Genomic DNA, 16,941 nt, shown 5'->3' on the forward strand with positions numbered 1-16,941 from the left:
CATTCTTCCACACTACTATCTAAAATAACATGGTGATGACAGGAATCACTGTTCATTACCATATGGACCAGCATGCTACTGGGATTAAATGGGGTAGCACCTACCCAAGAAAGGTATGGGATTGCACAAGATGGCCTTGCAAACCCTGAGAGTTGATTGTCATAATTGACATCCTTCACATGATGTTCATTTGATGTTGTCTTCTGCTATCTGTTACACAGCGCTCTCTCTCAAAATCAGCACATTCTAGTCCATTGAAGTTGTGGTGACTAGATGACCTCAGGACAAAACTGTGCTGGTTGCTCAGGTCGAGCCTAGAGTTCACCTGCCCACCTCTGGAACTATTTCAAATCCTGCCTCAGCACAAAGCCACCCATTTCTAAGTGGGTCCTCCAAGTTCTGAAAAAGCGTCACCTTTGACCCTGAGCTAACTACTGATCCCTGCAAAAGGGCATTTGATCACCAAGAAGACCCCAGGCACACCCACCCAGCCAATAACACTCTTGCATCATGCATACTGACAACTAAGGCCTGCCCTGCTTGACCCTGAGGCCACCTTCTTCTTCCTAAAGGATCTGACTGTTAGACAGTGTCCACCTACTCATGAACCCCAGGATCACTCTCTTGGATCCCTTGTAAGTAACTAGCAAGGATCATCAAGTGCACATCACAAAGACTTAGCTGTCATCATTAAATGGATGGTCAAATGATATGAATGTAGCCTTTACAGAAGCCACTGAATGCCTAAATAAGAAGAGCAACATAAATAATTTTCAAAGTGATAAACCAAAGTGAAAAAAGCTTCAGATGCAAAATATTTAAAAAGCTATTGTCACAGGCTCCTACAATGGATGAGAAAAATGAGCTCTGGACAACATAGGATATATATGACTGATTTGGAGCTTTGTGGATGTGGAACATTAGTCAAAAAGTTGCAGATGTCCTGTTCATCCTATTAGGACTGTATAGATGTCAATAAGTAGGGCAAAGGAGCATCCTCCACTTTTTGGCATGTGGCATCCATCTGCCAAACTCTAAACCTACCCCAATGAATGTATCTTTCATGGTCAGCTGCAGAGCAATTCAAGGGCTCAGACTGTTGCAGGGCATGTGACAAGCAAGGAGGCAGCATCTTTGCGTTGGTCTCTCAGAGAGGAGTAGCTTCTCTTACAAGTTGGTTGGTGAAATATGAAGTGAGGAGGGTGACACACTGGAACAAACTTACCAGTTTAATTCATTTGGTTCAAATGATAACCAAATGTTTCTAATTAATAAAGCTGTAAAAACTATTTGCAAGAAAGAGGAAATAGATCAAAATAAAGGCAAATCGAAGGAGAAGATAGAAAGACGGAAAGAAAGAACACAGTTAATGGATAAAATATGAAGTAGAAACACAGGGAATCGGTTGGGCTGAAAGGAGGAATTATTGGTAGAAGTGCCAAACTCTCATACAAAGAGAAGAACTGATGCCAGGGCACCAAAGACTTGGACATGAGAGCCCCCTCTATATCAGGATAAAATAAAATACTGAGCAATAGAGGAATAGGCCAGTGAAGTCAGAGGAGATGTGCCGATCTCACAAGTTCAGGGTTGTCAATATTTGGGACAAGAAGATCCTGTCAGGAGCCAAGTGGGGGCTTTATCTTATGAGCCATAAAATAACCTATGTTTTCTGGATGATGCACGGAAAAGAACAAGAAAAGGAAAGTACTGAATGTGCTCGACAGCATTTTAACAGCTATGTGTGAGGCAGGCCCATAGCAGCTAAGAAACGTAAGGGTCACACAGAAGCAAACAAGTTTGTTTTTTTGGATCTGAAAAAAATCACAAAATTTCCTAAAATCAGCACCTAAACCTGCTAAAGAGAACATTGATGCAGAGGGAGGTTTTTTAAAAACCAGTGGTGAGTGATTCTGGGTGAGACTATAGGTGAAGGTTGTTGCAAGTGTGCCACTCTAAATTCAAAGAGATAGTTCAAATTGCTGAGATGAAAATGTAATATGTAGGAATGTGAATTATTAGTAGGTGGCGGTATGCATCTTAAGCTACTAATAATACCACTATCACTAATAAAGTCCAGTCAAGTCTCAATAAATTACTCCTTGCTCAACCCTTGGTAGCTTGGTTGGGAGCAGGTAAGCTTAACTTAGAAGATAGGTAAGTGTAAAGCATTTAATATCACCAGAACAGTAAATACGTAAAAGACACCAAAGTATAACACCAATTTATAAAAACAGAGAATACTTTTATCTTTATAATGACACTAATGACAAAATTCCAATGTGGGGAACTGGAGATTTGAATTTTCAAATATTAAATAGTGAAAAAATGTGCATTCTAGTACCAAAAGGTGTAAAGCGCTACTTGCGTGGACAAAGTCAAAGCTTTAGGCTGACCGCGATGGAGCACAGATCGGACAGGGTGAGCACTAGGTATCAGTCAAAGGTTTAACAACAAGATGATGGATGGAGTGCTGAAACTTTAAAAAACACACCCAATGTCACACATCTGTGTTTAATCCATCGTTCTTTTGCTCACCATTGGAGTAACTGCAGTATTGGATTTATTTACATAACTACAAGTTAATTGTCATTGTTCCTTTTGTTTTTTAGTCGCGCTCATGGTGCTTTTATTTTTTATACACCGGGACCTCAATCTGCAGTATTGGCTTTATGCAATCGCTCCAATACTGCAGATCGAGTTCCAGCTGTATTAAAATTGAAAGCGCCATGAGCGGAGCTCAGAAACAAAAGAAACAATAACAAGTAACTGGTAGTTATGCAAATCGCACCAATACTGCCGATCGAGATCCTGCAGAACTCGATCAGCAGTATTGGAACAATTTGCAAAACTACCCGTTACTTGTCATTGTATCTTTTCTTTTTCATTTGTGCTCATGGTGGACACATAGCATTCAAGTCTTACACAGTGCAATCGGCAGTATTAGAGTGCTTTGCATGACTACAAGTTACTTCACATTGTTTCTTTTGTTTTTCATTCGTGCTCATGGCGGATATGGTGCTTTCAAATTTTATACAGCGCAATGGCTGTATTGGGGCACTTTGCATGACTAGCAGTTACTTCTCATTGTTTATTTTGTGTTTTCTATGCGCTCATTGTGACCTTAGCACATTCAAGTTTGACACTGCACAGTGGTCAGTAATGGAGTGCTTTTTTCATGACTGACAGTTACTTCTTATTGTTTATTTTGTTTCTTATAAGCACGCATGGCGCTTTCAACTTTTACACAGAGCAATGGGCACTACTGGAGCACCCTGCATGACTGCCAGTTACTTGACATTGTTTGTTTTGCTTTTCCTTCGCGCTCATGGCACTTTTCAAGTTTTACACAGCACAATAACCAGTACTGGAGCATTTTGCATGACTACCAGTTACTTCACATTGTTTCTTAGTTACCTCACGTCACAGTTATGGAGAGGACAGTGCATCCTGTTCACGCACAGCTTACAAAATGTCTGCACAAAGCTTCTTTTACTATACTTAAGCACTTACATTTTGTTCATCATTGTATAGAGCAGTGATACCCTATCCTTCACAATTCTTGTTTCACTGCTTCTCATTACAATTTTGCTTTTGTCATGCATGCTATTGTAGAGCTGCTTGCTCAGTGGTATAATGTGGCAGGAAAGGACCAAATTATGAGGCAGGGTTGACCAATTTATGTGGCAAAAAAGTCCACTTATCCATTTAGAATGCAGATAGCTTTGACTCTCTCAAATGCGAGACCTATTGCATTGCAAATGCTTCTTTGCTTGTTGTGCTTAGACGTTCAAGAATGGAGGAAACCAGAAAGGCTTTGCAAAACATTTTTGTGGAATTTCCTTCTACAGTGTGAGTAGATTCTTTGATGGTAGGACTGTTATCTCAAAGCTGTTACAGAGGGACCAGCTGACTAAAAATGGAACATGAAATTAATTTGACTTAGTCAGCCTTCAATTTCAACACTTGAGCTAGCACCTATGAGAACTATATGATTCACTTACTGGCATATTAGGATTAGCACGGGCTGATTTGACCTTTACCTTATTGTTAGACCTGACAGCCTTAGGGTGGTCACCCCTAACTTTTTGCCTGCCTCCCTCCACTTTTTGGACACTGTTTTTGCTGGCTTTTAGACTCTGCGCACTTTACCACTGCTAACCAGTGCTAAAGTGCATATGCTCTCTCCCTTAAAACATGGTAACCTTGAATCATACCTGATTGGACTATTAATTTACTTATAAGTCCCTAGTAATGTGCACTCTATGTGCATAGGGCCGGTAGATTACATGCTACTAGTGGGCCTGCAGCACTGGTTGTGCCACCCACTTAAGTAGCCCCTTTTCCTTGTCTCAGGCCTGCCATTGCAAGACCTGTGTGTGCAGTTTCACTGTCACCTCGACTTGGCATTTAAAAGTACTTGCCAAGCCTAAACCTCCCCTTTCTCCACATATAAGTCACCTCTAATGTGTGCCCTAGGTAACCCCTAGAGCAGGGTGCTGTGGGGGTGAAAGGCAGGACATGTACCTGTGTAGTTTACATGTCCTGGTAGTGTAAAACTCCTAAATTCGTTTTTGCACTACTGTGAGGCCTGCTCCCTTCATAGGCTAACATTGGGGCTGCCCTCATACAGTATTGAAGTGGTAGCTGCTGATCTGAAAGGAGTAGGAAGGTCATATTTAGTATGGCCAGAATGGTAATATAAAATCCTGCTGACTGGTGAAGTTGGATTTAATATTACTATTCTAGAAATGCCACTTTTAGAAAGTGAGCATTTCTTTGCACTTAAATCTTTCTGTGCCTTACAATCCACGTCTGGCTGGGCTTAGTTGATAGCTCCTTGTGCATTCACTCAGACACGCCCCAAACACAGGGTACTCAGCCTCACTTGCATACATCTGCATTTTGAATGGGTCTTCCTGGGCTGGGAGGGTGGAGGGCCTGCTCTCACACAAAGGACTGCCACACCCCCTACTGGGACCCTGGCAGACAGGATTGAACTGAAAGGGGACCTGGTGCACTTCTTAGCCACTCTTTGAAGTCTCCCCCACTTCAAAGGCACATTTGGGTATAAAACAGGGCCTCTGCCCTACCTCATCAGACACTTGCTGGAGAAGAAACCTGAACCAGAAACTACATCCTGCCAAGAAGAACTGCCTGGCTGCTCAAAGGACTCACCTGTCTGCTTTCTACAAAGGACTGCTGCCTTGCTGTTGGCCTGCTGCCTTCCTGAACTCTTGTCTGGCTGTGAAAGTGCTCTCCAAGGGCTTGGATAGAGCTTGCCTCCTGTTCCCTGAAGTCTCAGGACCAAAAAGACTTCTCTTTTTCACTTGGACGCTCCGTGCGCCGAAATTTTCAACGCACAGCTTGTTCCGCAGCGAGAAAAACGCCGCACACCGACGCTGATCGACGCGACGCCTTCGGGACGACCGGAACTTCGACGCACGGCTTCGCAAGGACAACGCCGCACGACCTCCAGAGGAGAAATCGACGCAAACGCCTGCCGTGAGATAGAAATTTAGACGCGCAGCCCCACAGAACGACACGCAGCTGGAAAACAAGCAGGAAAATCCCCGCACAGTCCCGGGACATCTGGTAATCCCCGCGATCCACAGAAAGAGACTGTCCGCGCGCCGGAAAACGACGCACGACTTCCCCGCGTGAAAAATAACGACGCAAGTCCGTGTGTACTGGGGAGAAATCGACGCACACACCCTTTTTCCACGTATCTCTTCTTCTTTGGCCCTCTGAGGAGATTTTCCACTCCAAACCAGGTACTTTGTGCTTGAAAGAGACTTTGGCCCTCATTCTGACCCTGGCGGTTTGTAACCGCCAGGGCAGAGGGCAGAGGAAGCACCGCCAACAGGCGGGCGGTGCTTCCGGGGCAATTCTGACCACGGCGGTAAAGCCGCGGTCAGAAAAGGGGAACCGGCGGTTTCCCGCCGGTTTTCCCCTGCCCCAGGGAATCCTCCATGGCGGCGCTGCATGCAGCGCCGCCATGGGGATTCCGACCCCCTTCCCGCCAGCCTGTTCCTGGCGGTTTACACCGCCAGGAAGAGGCTGGCAGGAACGGGTGTCGTGGGGCCCCTGGGGGCCCCTGCAGTGCCCATGCCACTGGCACGGGCACTGCAGGGGCCCCCTAACAGGGCCCCATTAAGATTTTCAGTGTCTGCAAAGCTGGGGCTTTCCCGCTGGATCTCATCTGCTTGAGATCGCCCGCCGGCCCAGCGGGAAAGTTCTGATCACCGCCGCGGTCATTTGACCGCGGTGCGGTGTTTGGGCAGTTTCCGCCCGGCGGGCAGTGCCCGCCGCCCGCCGGGGTCGGAATGACCCCCTTTGTTTGCTTTTTAAAGACTTAAGACACTTTATATCACTTTTCAGTGATATCTCTACAAATTCACATTGCAACTTTATTCGTTTTGACCTACAACTATCCTGATAAATATTATATATTTTTCTAAACACTGTGTGGTGTATTTTTGTGGTGCTATATGGTGGTATTGTATGATTTATTGCACAAATACTTTATACATTGCCTTCTAAGTTAAGCCTGACTGCTCGTGCCAAGCTACCAGAGGGTGGGCACAGGATAATCTTGGATTGTGTGTGACTTACCCTGACTAGAGTGAGGGCTTTTGCTTGGACAGGGGGCAACCTGACTGCCAACCAAAAACCCCATTTCTAACACTTATCAATCAGGTTCACTTTTTGTCAGATGTTTCTTTCGATTCTTTATAGCAGGGGTGTCTTCAGGATCTGGGGTTACATCTAAAAGAGATATGCAAATGCAGTCATGGAAGGCTGATGCATTCCAAAAAAAATAATTGTACACAGACTGCTGTGACTATAATTCATTAAGACAATCATGCCAGTATCAACAATGCAGGCAGAGCTAAACACAACATAGGAGGTGCCATTAAAGGCAGGTTTATAATGAAGATGCAATGCTGTGAGAAAGTGAAAATGAACTAAAGAAACACAGCTCTGATATGTTTGAAATCTTTGATGCCTGCCTATGTGTTTTAAGGTAGGCAAGACAGATTGACCATATGACATTTTATCCTGAATACTTAAATTTATACCATGACTATGCTTCTCATTACAATTTTGCTTTTGTCATGCATGCTATTGTAGAGCTGCTTGCTCAATGGTATTATGTGGCAGGAAAGGACAAAATTATGAGGCAGGGTTGACCAATTTATGTGGCAAAAAAGTCTACGTATCCATTTACAATACAGATAGCATTAACTCTCTCAAATGCAAGACCTATTGCATTTCAAATGCTTCTTTGCTTGTTGTGCTTAGAGGTTCAAGAATGGAGGAAACCAGAAAGGCTAAGTGCAAATATTTAGAATAACACTCTTCCTCAACAAGTGCTGCAGCGTAGCCTGAGACACAAGTAGCCCCACAGAATACTCAATCTTTGCAGGACATTATGTAGATGGTGGAAGAAGTGGTGGTTGCAGCCTATGAAGCTAGAAAAATATCTGCTCCTAAAATATCAAGAGTAGCTCCTAGTCAGGAAGAAGACTATAAGGTGCTGGAAGAAAAATAAATGAGGGACTATCCTTCAAGTGCATAATTATATGACCTTTTACCTGATCTAAAAAATAATTTATACTTCATTTAGTCTGCATCTTCTTATGAAGATTCCTTCTTGGTCAATATCAGAGGAGGTACCCAGAGTCCCTGCTTCTAAATAGTGCTGTGAATATGGTCTTGGTGCATTAGTGGAAGAATATTAAACACTAGTTTTCCAACACAGTGATATCCTTTGCAAAACATTTTTGTGGAATTTCCTTCTACAGTGTGAGTAGATTGAGTAGATTCTTTGATGGTAGGACTGTTCTCTCAAAGCTGTTACAGAGGGACCAGCTGACTGAAAATGGAACATGAAATTAAATTGACCTAGTCAGCCTTCAATTTCAACACTTGAGCACCTATGAGAACTATGTGATTCACTTACTGGCAGATTAGAATTAGCAAGGGGCTGATTTGACCTCTACCTTATCAATCAGGTTCACTTTTTGTCAGATGGTTCTTTTGATTCTTTATCTGTAGCAGAGGTGTCTTCAGGATCTGGGGTTACATCTAGAAGAGATCTGTGAATGCAGTCATGGAAGGCTGATGCATTCCAAAAAAAATAATTGTACACAGATTTATGCTGTGACTATAATTCATTAAGACAACCAAGCCAGTTTCAACTGGCAGAGCTAAACATAACATAGGAGGTGCCATTAAAGGCAGGTGTATAATGAAGATGCAATGCTGTGAGAAAGTGAAAATAAACTAAAACAAACACAGCTCTGATATGTTTGAAATCTTTGATGGCTGCCCATGTGTATTAAGGTAGGCAAGACAGATTGACCATATGACATTTTATCCTGAATACTTAAATTTATACCATGACCATGGAAGCCTCTCCTTCTACACCTCTCCATTCAGCCCCCTGGATCTTTCCCACTGCCTCCTTACCTCTCAGAGTTTCTGTTTGACCTGACAGCTTATTAGGTCACATCCAACTGTTGGTTTAGAACATGAGAGCAGATTACAGTCTCAGTCATGCTCTGTTGAGGTTGCAGTAGCATTCAGCTATTTAGGCAGCCTTCTATGCTGACAATTTATGCTCAACATTGGAGGAATTTTGAGAATTGGTGTCTTTTGAAGGGGTTGAAATCCCCTTCTTATGACTGGGTCTGGATTTTCTACTGAAGCTAGCAGCCTCAAGACTTTACTGTCAGTGGACAATGCTACAATCTCTCAGAAGCACAGACATACAGCCCATTTCAATGCTATCTTCATGCCTCTTGAAAGGTTTCTTTCTTCAGAGACCTGTAATCCACTCACCAATGCCTTCCTGGATCTTCTATGGATCCTGCAGGCCTAACATGTTCAGCCATTTGAACCTTTAGATTCTAAGGATCACGAGTTTCTTTCCTAGAAGGTATTATATTTTTGGTGCTGGTTTGCTTAGGTAGGAGAATTGGGAAATGGTGTGCTCATTTATGTTCAGAGCTTCTGCTTCAATATTTTCAGACTTCTTTCCTTTTTGTATTTGGCTCAGAATTGGGAGTTTTCACACTATTTTGCAGCTTGTCCTTTGGTGGATCTTCCTGGTTCAATTCAAGGGTGATTATCGACCACAGAGACACCACTTCAATGGCAGAGTTTAAAGGTGTATCATTGATGGACAATGTTTTGCTGCCACTTGGTCATCCCCACACACTTTGATGATACACTATTGCCTGCTGTAGTGGCAGCGTTTTTTCTGCAGTCTGGTAAACGTATTTGGACGTAGCACAGGTTCAAAATAATTAATTAGTTATTTCTAAATATAAATGCATTGGGTGTTGCAGTATTAATGGCTTTTTCTTCATTCTTTCCTTCCTGTCGCCTTTCTGTGTTTTCGCTTGGATACCTTCTCACAATGTAAGAATTAGGGCAAGGAAGATGGATTAAGAGGTAATGGACCAGTTACTTACCAGCAAACTTCATTACTCAGAGTCATCGTTTTCCACATTACAGTTTTATATTTTTAACAAGTGTAGGTAAACAATACCTGTGCATGGAAGCAATTTCCCACGAAGTAAGGTTTATGATGAGGCAGACCAGGATTCTGAATAATGAAGATTACAGATTAGTAACCAGACTATCGGCACTCAATTGAACCTCTAATAGAGCATAGGTGCCCGTTAAAAATACGAATAAAGATATGGAAACTAGGTAAAGGACAAACTATGTCCTACATATCAAATGACATTACAATTTCACAAACCCTTGAATTTGTGCAGATATGGTGTGGTTTATTCGTTGTAATAGTTCATGTACTCTCTTTCAAACCAAGTCAAGAGTGGCATTGGATAGCCCTTTCCCCACCTGATATCACCTGTATAAAATACCCTGCTGTATGAACAGCACAGTGTCGTTATTCAAGAAGACTTTTATGCAGCTGATTACGAAATAGACATAAATACATGAATATCAGATCTCTACGATATAATTTTCTTATTATACATCACTTATGTCAAAACTAGCATTTTTTACAGGTTTTTTTTATATGTTATTGTCCCTCATATTACAGCATAAAAAACACAGTTCTTGCAATAATTCGTTCCATTCCTACAACAAAAACGTGTTTTTTGTGTTTGTTAATCACTCTCTTGCACACAATTTGAATATGCAAATAGATTCACTCATATGTATGAAAAACATGATCAGATTTAGGGGCTTATTTACAAGCCCCTTGTGCCACCGGAGCATCACTTTTAGAGATGCTCCGGTGTCATAATGCCCTATGCTATATTTACAAGGCATCGTTAAGACAATTTTTGTGGCTTAACACCACCTTGTAAATACAGCCCCTTTAGACGCATCACTTAGCGCGAAATGGGCATGCAATGGGTGTCACTGTGGGCACTCCACTGCAACACTCATTGCATTTTGATGCTGTCCTAGATTTACGATAAATCGAAAATCTGAGACAGCGCCAAAAATTAACCCCACCCCAGTGGTGGCGTTAGCATGCCACAACAAGGAAAAATACTTTTTTTTCTCCTTGTTTTTTTTTATGTGTGATACATTCTGCAGCACACATAGAAAGAGAAAAATTTCATAAATGATTGTATATGCGCAGGAAGGTGTCCCTTCCTGCATATAAATGATCAATAACTAATGACGATTTGCTACTTCTATGTGTACTGTATTCTGCAGCACACACAGAAGTAACAAATCGCCATTATTGATTGTTTATGTGCACTATGGTGCAAGGGTGCCTGCCTTGGCGCTAGGCAGCTAAATTTTGTGCCAGCGCTAGGGAAAACACAGTGGTGCGACGTACTGGCCTGCACTTCTGAAATGACACAGCGAGACGCTGCCAAATTTAACGCAGCGCCACGCTGCACCACCTTCTAGTAAATGAGGCCCTTAATTGTGTAGAGAAGACCCAACTCTGAAATCTGCAAAATACCAATATCATAGTTCTACTCTGCACGAAATAGTCAAATACAAACTGTATGACAATAAAAAAACATGCTTTGACATACCTCTCCATACTAACTGTTTTGCACAAGGTATTGACTCCTCCGTTTTACAAAGATGCAAGGGAGCATGTCCGCCCAGTGAAAAACAATTCATTTTGGCTCCATGGTTGAGAAGAATTTTCAGGCAATCAACGTTTGCCACGCCACATGCTACATGCAGTGGAGTTTTTCCGTTGGGCCTACAGTTTATGGTTGCATTATGTCCTAGGAGTACCAAAAGGCTCTCCACGTGTCCTAGCATTACTGAAATATGCAATCCAGTCGCCCAGGAAGATGTCATCTTATAGCTTGGAAGCCAGAAACCTGCAGAAAAATGTAAAATACGTGAGCCACACTATACAAATGCATGTCCCGATCACTCGCATAAGCCCCATTCAGCTCTACTATGTATTTATACAGAAGGCTTTAAATGGAATATGGAAAATGATTGGATATACACTCACTTACCCCAGTCTTTTGCACTAACCCCATTGGTGTGTGTGTCGACGAATGACCGACACAAGCACACCCTCCCTGGTGCAGGCCATGATCAGTGGCTGACGCCCGGGAGGGGTTAAGAAATCCACTTGTGCAAGCACCAAAGGATTTTTTTCTCCCGGCAGAAGCGGAAGAGCTTATGCGTCTTCCCTGCCCCCTCCCGCCCTTGCAGCGTGCTGATGTCACAGTTTTCACACTGGGGCAGACGAGTGAGGGTCTGCGTCCTTGACCACTACATCACAGTTAATTCTGTATTGCATATTCCAGACAAAGACCTAAGACATGGTATCCAAACAGACGTGAAAGTTCCTTCATTACGAAGGTTCAACAGTCAAAAGAAAAGCAAATAAAGAGACACAATGCAATGGCATACTATGATTTAAACCTCCCACCTTGTGAGTGACAGTCCAATAGCTTTACCAGTAAGGCAGAAATCACTCTGCTCTGCACACCATCATAAATTCATATTGTTAGAAATGGGGTCTTTGGATGGCAGTCAGGTTACCCCCTGTCCAAGCAAGGACCCTCACTGTAGTCAGGGTAAGTCACACACAATCCAAATTATCCTGTGCCCACCCTCTGGTAGCTTGGCACTGAGCAGTCAGGCTTAACTTAGAAGGTAATGTATAAAGTATTTGTGCAATAAATTGTGCAATAACACAGTTTAGCACCACAAAAATACACCACACAGTGTTTAGAAAAATATAGAATATTTATCTGGATAAATGGAGGTCAAAATGATTAAAATGCAATAAGTATATGTTGAGATATGACTGTAAATGTGATATAAAGTGTCTTTAGTCTTTTAAAAGCAATAAATGTCTCTTTCAAGCACAAAGTACCTGGTTCGCGTGCAAAATCTCTGCAAAGAACCGCAGAGGAGGAGATGCGTGGAAATAAAGGGGTGTTTTTTCACACGGGGATGGCTGTGCGTCGATTTCCGGCACTCAGTCATGGATTCTCTTTGGGTTGCGGGGTTTTCGGACGCTCCAGGGACGATGCGTGGATTTCCTGCACTGGCACAGTCACAGGAGCTGCGTCGATTCGGTGGGAGTTGCTGCGAAATTTCTACTGCACCGCAGGCGCTGCGTCGATTCCTCTCTGGAAGTCGGGCTGCGCTGTTCCGGCTGGTCTGTGCACCGATCCAGTGGGCCATGCATCGAATTTCCGGTCGCTACACTGGCGCTGCATCGATCTTCTCGTTGCTAAGTCGAGCTGCGTCATTCCGGTTCAGTGTGCAGTGAATTTTTCACTGCGGTGCAGGCTGTGCATCGTTTCTGGCAGGCAGTGCCTCGATTTTCGCCGCACAAGGAGTCATTCTTGTAGAGATGTAGTCTTTTTGGGCCTGAGACTTCAGGGAACAGAAGGCAAGCTCTATCCAAGCCCTTGGAGAGCACTTCTCACCACAGCCAGAGAGCAACAAGGCAGCAGGGCAACAGCAAGGCAGCAGTCCTTCACAGAAAGCAGTCAGGGGAGTCCTTTGCGCAGCCAGGCAGGCCTTCTTGCCAGGATGCAGGTTCTGGTTCAGGTTCTCTTCTCCAGGAAGTGTCGGAGTTGGGAGGGGCAGAGGCCCTGTTTAAATACCCAAATGTGCCTTTGAAGTGGGGGAGACTTCAAAGAGTGGCTTAGAAGTGCACAAGGTCCCCTTTCAGTTCAATCCTGTCTGCCAGGGTCCCAGTAGGGGGTGTGGCAGTCCTTTGTGTGAGGCCAGGCTACAGTCCTTTGACAAGTAAGTGTCAGGCCCTCCATCCTCCCAGCCCAGGAAGACCCATTCAAAATGTAGATGTATGCAAGTGAGGCTGAGTATCCTGTGTTTGGGGTGTGTCTGAGTGAATGAACAAGGGAGCTGTCAACTAAACCCAGCCAGACGTGGGTTTTAAGGCACAGAAGGATTTAAGTGCAGAGAAATGCTCACTTTCTAAAAGTGGCATTTCTAAAATAGTAATATTAAATCCAACTTCACCAGTCAGCAGGCTTTGGTATCACCATTCTGGCCATACTAAATATGACCTTCCTACTCCTTTCAGATCAGCAGCTACTACTCAAACAATGTATGAGGGCAGCCCCAATGTTAGCCTATGAAGGGAGCAGGCCTCCCAGCAGTGTAAAAATGAATTTAGGAGTGTTACCCTATCAGGACATGTAAACTACATAGATACATGTCCTGCCTTTTGCCAAACCAGCACCCTGCCCTAGGGGTTACCCAGAGCGTACTTTAGAGCTGACTTATAGGTAGAAAAAGGGGAATTTTTTAGGCTTGGCAAGTACTTCTAAATGCCTAGTCGAATTGGCAGTGAAACTGCACACACAGGCCTTGCAATGGCAGGCCTGAGACAAGTTTAAAGTGCTACTGAAAGTGGGTGGCACAACCAGTGCTGCAGGCCCACTAGTAGCATTTAATCTACAGGCCCTGGGCACATATATTGCACTCTACTAGGGACTTATAAGTAAATGAAATAGTCCAATTGGGTATGATCCAATGTTACCATGTTTAAAGGGAGAGAGCATATGCTCTTTAGCACTGGTTAGCAGTGGTAAAGTGTGCAGAGTCTAAAAACCAGCAAAAACTGTATCTAAAAAGTGGAGGGAGGCAGGCAAAAAGTTAGGGGTGACCACTCTAAGGCTGTCAGGTCTAACACATATCAATAGTGATAACAGCAATCCAGGGGTGTTCAGTTTCTGCAATTTTGCCAGGGGCAATGCAGAAACCCACACAGACTTTAGAAATAACCAGTTGCTGTGATTTATGTTTTGTGCCGTCTCTGAAGCATGGCCCACATTTTGGTACTTTTGTGGGTTGGCCTGTGTGACTAATACTGTGACCTTGGGCAACACACCCTAAGACAGTTGTGCTGACTACTCTGGTTCTTTGGGTTCTGGTTGCCTTCAGCACACAATCCCACACTCTCTTAAGACCGAACCTCTTCTCAGGTAGGAAATAGGAAAAGAGGAAAAACTTTTACTTTCCTCTGAAGCTGATTTGAATTGTGTAAGGTGTAAAAAGGATGCAAGATGAAAAGCCTCAATATATGCTGGTTTGTATCTCTGTGCTTAGCAAACCAGGCCAAAGTGGCATGGGCAGTGAAGAGCACAAAATGTCCACCTACGAGAAAATGCTTTAAAGACTCTTCCACCTGCTTTATGGCCAGACATAAATTCTCTATAACGGCATAGCATATCTCAAAAGAAAGAGGGTTAAGGCTAGTGTTTACCACTGTGTCTATACCATATCACACAGTAAAGACATTTACTGCCAATTAACAGGATTGCCTGCATCCTACAAATCCTCACCAGACAGGACTGCAACCAATGCAATAGCTGTTGCAACAATCTGCAGAAAAATCGGAGCTTTAAAAATCCTGCAGAAAAAAAGTTGAAACAAGTAAAACAGATAAGCACATACATTTCCAGAGCAATCACATATGTCTTAAGCAATCACATAAAAATAATCTAATTACAAATATTGGAAAGCAGTGGATATACACTCTTTTCCCAGCTAACTAATAATTGAATGTGTTCAGTAAGGTCATGGGTTTGATCATTCTGACAGGAGGGACAGTGATCGACTAAAGGCCTCATACGTTTCATTTCATCCATTTTACTGAAGTTGGAGCACTCATTCTTTTTTCTCAAATAGAAAACGGGGCAGAATTATATGTACAGTTGAGTACAAAACATTTACTGTTCTAAAGAAGCCCAGGAAACTACTGACTTCTTCTTTACTGTTGGTACAGGGATCAACATCAGGTGTTCCACATTTCATATCAGAGGTTTGGTAAGTCAGTTACCTAATATAAGATACATATTTAAGAATTTCCTTTAAGATCACTTGCTTTCAGTAGCTGAATAGGACCATATTGTCTAGGCATACAGAATAATACTTTTGACGATTTCTTAATATGTTATCCATCGGCTTCTGAAAGGTGATTGGTACACGGTGTAATCCCAAGATATATTTTGGTGGAAAATGTGATTCTGTGATGATTTCTGGCCTTGGATGACTCTAACAGTATCTCTAAGGATTAACATCCTTATAAAATATGAAACTGTGATTTGTTCAATTAAGTAATCGGAGGCATGGGATATGAGTCAAATGTTGATGCACTTTTCTGGAATCAATGCAGAACTCTATGGATATATCCAACTTTTGTAGAACCACAATGGCAGATCACCACTCTATTATGACATTTAATAGTAGTGCAGTTTTATCAGCTTCTGAAATCCCACATCGTTACTAACATACACTCTTGTGTTGTTTATGTTACATAGCGTATTCAATCAAAGTATTGAACAAAGAATGTCAAAAGAATACATAGTGTACTTTTCAATGCAATCAGGCCTAGTATTTGTACCTTAGAAAATGGGGTTGGCTGCCAGTGTTTAGTCTTTTTTCCGATCTCAATGAGGGAATACATTGCCTGTATTAGTTGACTGGATATAAAATAACTAACTTTTTCTAGTTCTAGACTCATTCATTTTTAACAAATTGCTATGGAATGCTTGCATTTGTGGTTTAGAGTCTGGTTGTTCTGTTATTGAAGGCTGACCTAACATGTTCAATGATCTCATGAAGCTGATGCAATTGCGCCATGAGTTGTCAGAATTAATCATCTACCATCCCCCAGGTGACAACTTTATCTTTACAGGAAGAGTGAATGGAGCTTTTCGCCAATCATCCTAATCTCTCTGACTCTAATATATTTTTAGGTGGTTTTAACCTCCATGTTGGTGAGTCCAATGACAGTGAACTCAATCTGTTTTCCTCATTTCTCACTTCCAAAGATCTCCTTCAAAACTGCATCAAGCACACTCATACTAAAGGTTAGAGAGAGAAACTTATAATTACTACTGAGGATCAGATCCCATTTGACTGGTGGGATCATCTTCTAGTCCCTTTTTCAAAAGCTTTAACCTACTGTAAATCATTTTGACAGACCCAGAAATTGTGATTCTCCCCAGAGTGATTGTTTTTAATAAAGGAATTTTATTTAAAATGCATCCCATTTTCTTTAAAGGAAGACGAGATGATTTTAAAAATAAAACAAAATTTTTTTGCAGTTTCATTTTTTAAGAGTAGGCAGTGGTCCATGGGACCACTGTCTGCTCTTAAAGAATAATATTATTTACATTGGGACTCTTTCCCCTTATTGTATGGGTTACCACCAGATTGAAACTGGTGCTAACGTATTACTGTTTTGCAACCAGAATTCGTTTGCAAAACAGTTATAAATACCATACTCAATCTGTATTTGGAAGGGATGCCCTAAACATGCCCCTTCCAAATATTGACTCTTGTTGGAAAACGGTTTATTGGTAAGGGCAGTTAAGTACCTACACTTAGCAATAGGCCACTAACTTCCCCTTAGGTCCAGTTAGGTCTCAATAAATGAAACCCAGCTCAACCCTTGGTAGCTTGGCAACGAGC

General features: G+C 42.5%; 1 protein-coding gene across 1 annotated transcript in view; it reads right to left on the bottom strand.

Annotated features, from left to right (window-relative positions):
- ASB4 (ankyrin repeat and SOCS box containing 4) overlaps positions 1-16,941 on the bottom strand; it is a 175,681-nt gene that overhangs the window by 132,241 nt on the left and 26,499 nt on the right. The window contains exon 2 of the mRNA XM_069211745.1: positions 11,043-11,342. Within this exon, the coding sequence (XP_069067846.1) occupies positions 11,043-11,342 (300 nt within the window). The remainder of the gene's footprint in view (positions 1-11,042; positions 11,343-16,941) is intronic.

This window comes from Pleurodeles waltl, chromosome 10 (genome assembly GCF_031143425.1).
Source record: "Pleurodeles waltl isolate 20211129_DDA chromosome 10, aPleWal1.hap1.20221129, whole genome shotgun sequence".
In the NCBI taxonomy this organism is placed as follows: Eukaryota; Metazoa; Chordata; class Amphibia; order Caudata; family Salamandridae; genus Pleurodeles; species Pleurodeles waltl.